At 41.2% G+C, this 2154-nt stretch overlaps 1 protein-coding gene across 2 annotated transcripts in view; it reads right to left on the bottom strand.

Moving 5' to 3' along the window:
- Window positions 1–835: 835 nt before the first annotated feature.
- LOC109516047 (nuclear receptor coactivator 7) overlaps window positions 836–2154 on the bottom strand; it is a 12121-nt gene continuing 10802 nt past the window's right edge. For both annotated transcript variants that reach the window (XM_019870226.1, XM_019870227.1), the window contains exon 16: window positions 836–1847. In XM_019870226.1, coding sequence (XP_019725785.1) covers window positions 1712–1847 — 136 coding nt within the window. In that variant the 3' untranslated portion in view covers window positions 836–1711. The remainder of the gene's footprint in view (window positions 1848–2154) is intronic.

Genomic DNA, 2154 nt, shown 5'->3' with positions numbered 1-2154 from the left:
GCGCGCGTGCGTGCGTGTGAGATCATTCTTGTGGCTGAACAAGTGTGATGAGAAAGCTTCTCCAGAGTTTAAGTGGCAAAGCACTGAGAGCTGCTGAAAAGCTTTTATTTTATTTTTTTAAATCGCAAACTCCACCATTAAGTTAACCCGTAATGATTGTAGTGCATTTTAGGTTCATCTGGAAATTTGACCAAAGTTGAATATCGCTATTTTTTTGCGAGTAGTCAAAGCCTCCAGAAGAGGAGGTGGAAGTGTGGCCTCTGGGCGCCTTTCAGCAGTTTGTGACGGTGCTGCCTGAAAGCTCTTCTGGGGCCGGGCAGAACCTGATGATCGTTGCTGATGAAGCGTCTGCTAGAGGAAACACCCCTATGTTACTCAATCGTCGCAGACTGATGCAGCAAGAGAAGTCTCCCATCGGTCTGTGGCGCAAAATATGCGGAATTCAGGCATGGTCAGAATATTTAGTAGCCTTCTGATAGCTCTGTGCAATGCAAAGAAGCAAAACTCACTAACAAGAGCAGCACGAGCATTTTTTTGGATAACTTTTATGAATGTTTTTCTTAGCTGCATATTTTGTGTGTATTTCATGTTTTGTTTTTGGTACTGTTTTCGTTTGCCAGAGGGGAAGATACACTACACCAAAGAACATTGTTATAATTTATAGTTGTTGACTCGCAGCTAAAAGAGCAAACAGTTGCAAATCAATCTGACAAGTTGCCTGTTTCTCACCGATTCATCTCAAAGGAAGCAATTTAGCAAAATGACACTGTTTGCCTGTGGTTGTACTCAAAGGACCTTGGTCTTATTTCCTGTTACAAAAAAAAAAAGAAGAAGAAAATGTGTGACTGTTTAATTTGTCTCATTTTGTTTGACCCTGAGCAGAAGACAAATTGTTCAGGTCTGTTGTTAATTCTCCTAAATGAGAGAATTTTGAATTTAACAGTAAAACACTGTGATTCTGACACTTTTTGTACAAAAAAAAAAAAAGTTTTTTTTTTTTCAAGCATGAAGTGTGATCTTTTAACACACCATACACACATTAGATTTAAAATGTCTCACAAGAACTGTGATTAAAAAGATAGTTGTGCACATAAAATAAAAGCATAACTTTCAAAATAAAAGCACCACATTTTACTGGGCCGAGGCCCCTGGCTGTACTTTGCCTAAGTCCACATTAGATTGTGCAAATGTATCGAATGTAGCTAGTGAGTCTAATCTAAACTTTTAATACACAATTTTTTTTAGCAGCATCGGATGTGAGCCTAAAATTGAGCAAATTGTGATCAACTCGTAAGAAGAGATAATATATTTATTTTATGCAGCATGTGACACTTTTTGATGACATCCTGTGCAGAGGGGAGCATGATCATACCTAATACATTAGTATTAGTCCACATGATATAATACTGTTCACGACTGTCTTTTACAAGCTAATGTGGTTACAGGGCTGGGCATGAAGATGCAGAGTTGTTCACATCATAAGTGACGACAAATTCAAACATGGAGCAAAGTGCAAAGTCTTTCAAGAGCGTGCTCGCAGGAATGAGTCATCCATTAAAATGTCCCTCCAGCAGCCAGTGCTCAAAAGTCCCAATCATCCTGATCCGTTTGACCGTATGAATAAATCCAACGGTTTGACCTGACTGGTACCATGAAAGGACAACCGTGTTGGAACACAGTGCCGATTGTGGCAAGTGAACAATGAGACGCCTCAGCTGAACGTCCACACCTCCAGCTCCATGACTCGGAAGTCGTCGGTTTCTGAGAGGCAACAGTTATTGAAGGTGTAACAAGGGCTGCTGTGGCCCAGGTATAGATTCTCATCCACCCACAGACCAAAGTGACCGCTGCGGGGAGAGGGGGGGAGGGGAGGGGATATTAGATACTAGAATGTGCAGGTGAACTTCAAATAATAATTTGTGAATAAAAGTCTGATTAATTGGCGTCCAATTAAAAAGGCACCATTGTAGCTGGTTGACATGAAGACGGCAAAGCAAAGTTTTAGACATGGCAAAAACAGCAGATAGGTGAGTTTTCAGCAAATAGTGGAGTGTAGGTGGACCCCCCCCCCCCAAGCTCCCAAATCCATTTGTGCATTAGTTCATTCATACATGGCAATTTTCCGCGGATCCGCGGAAATCCGCCGTTTTATTT

Source organism: Hippocampus comes, unplaced genomic scaffold, assembly GCF_001891065.2.
Source record: "Hippocampus comes isolate QL1 unplaced genomic scaffold, H_comes_QL1_v1.1 scaffold43, whole genome shotgun sequence".
Classification (NCBI taxonomy): Eukaryota; Metazoa; Chordata; class Actinopteri; order Syngnathiformes; family Syngnathidae; genus Hippocampus; species Hippocampus comes.
Note: the sequence above shows the minus strand (reverse complement) of the source record. Positions and strands in the feature narration are given on the sequence as shown.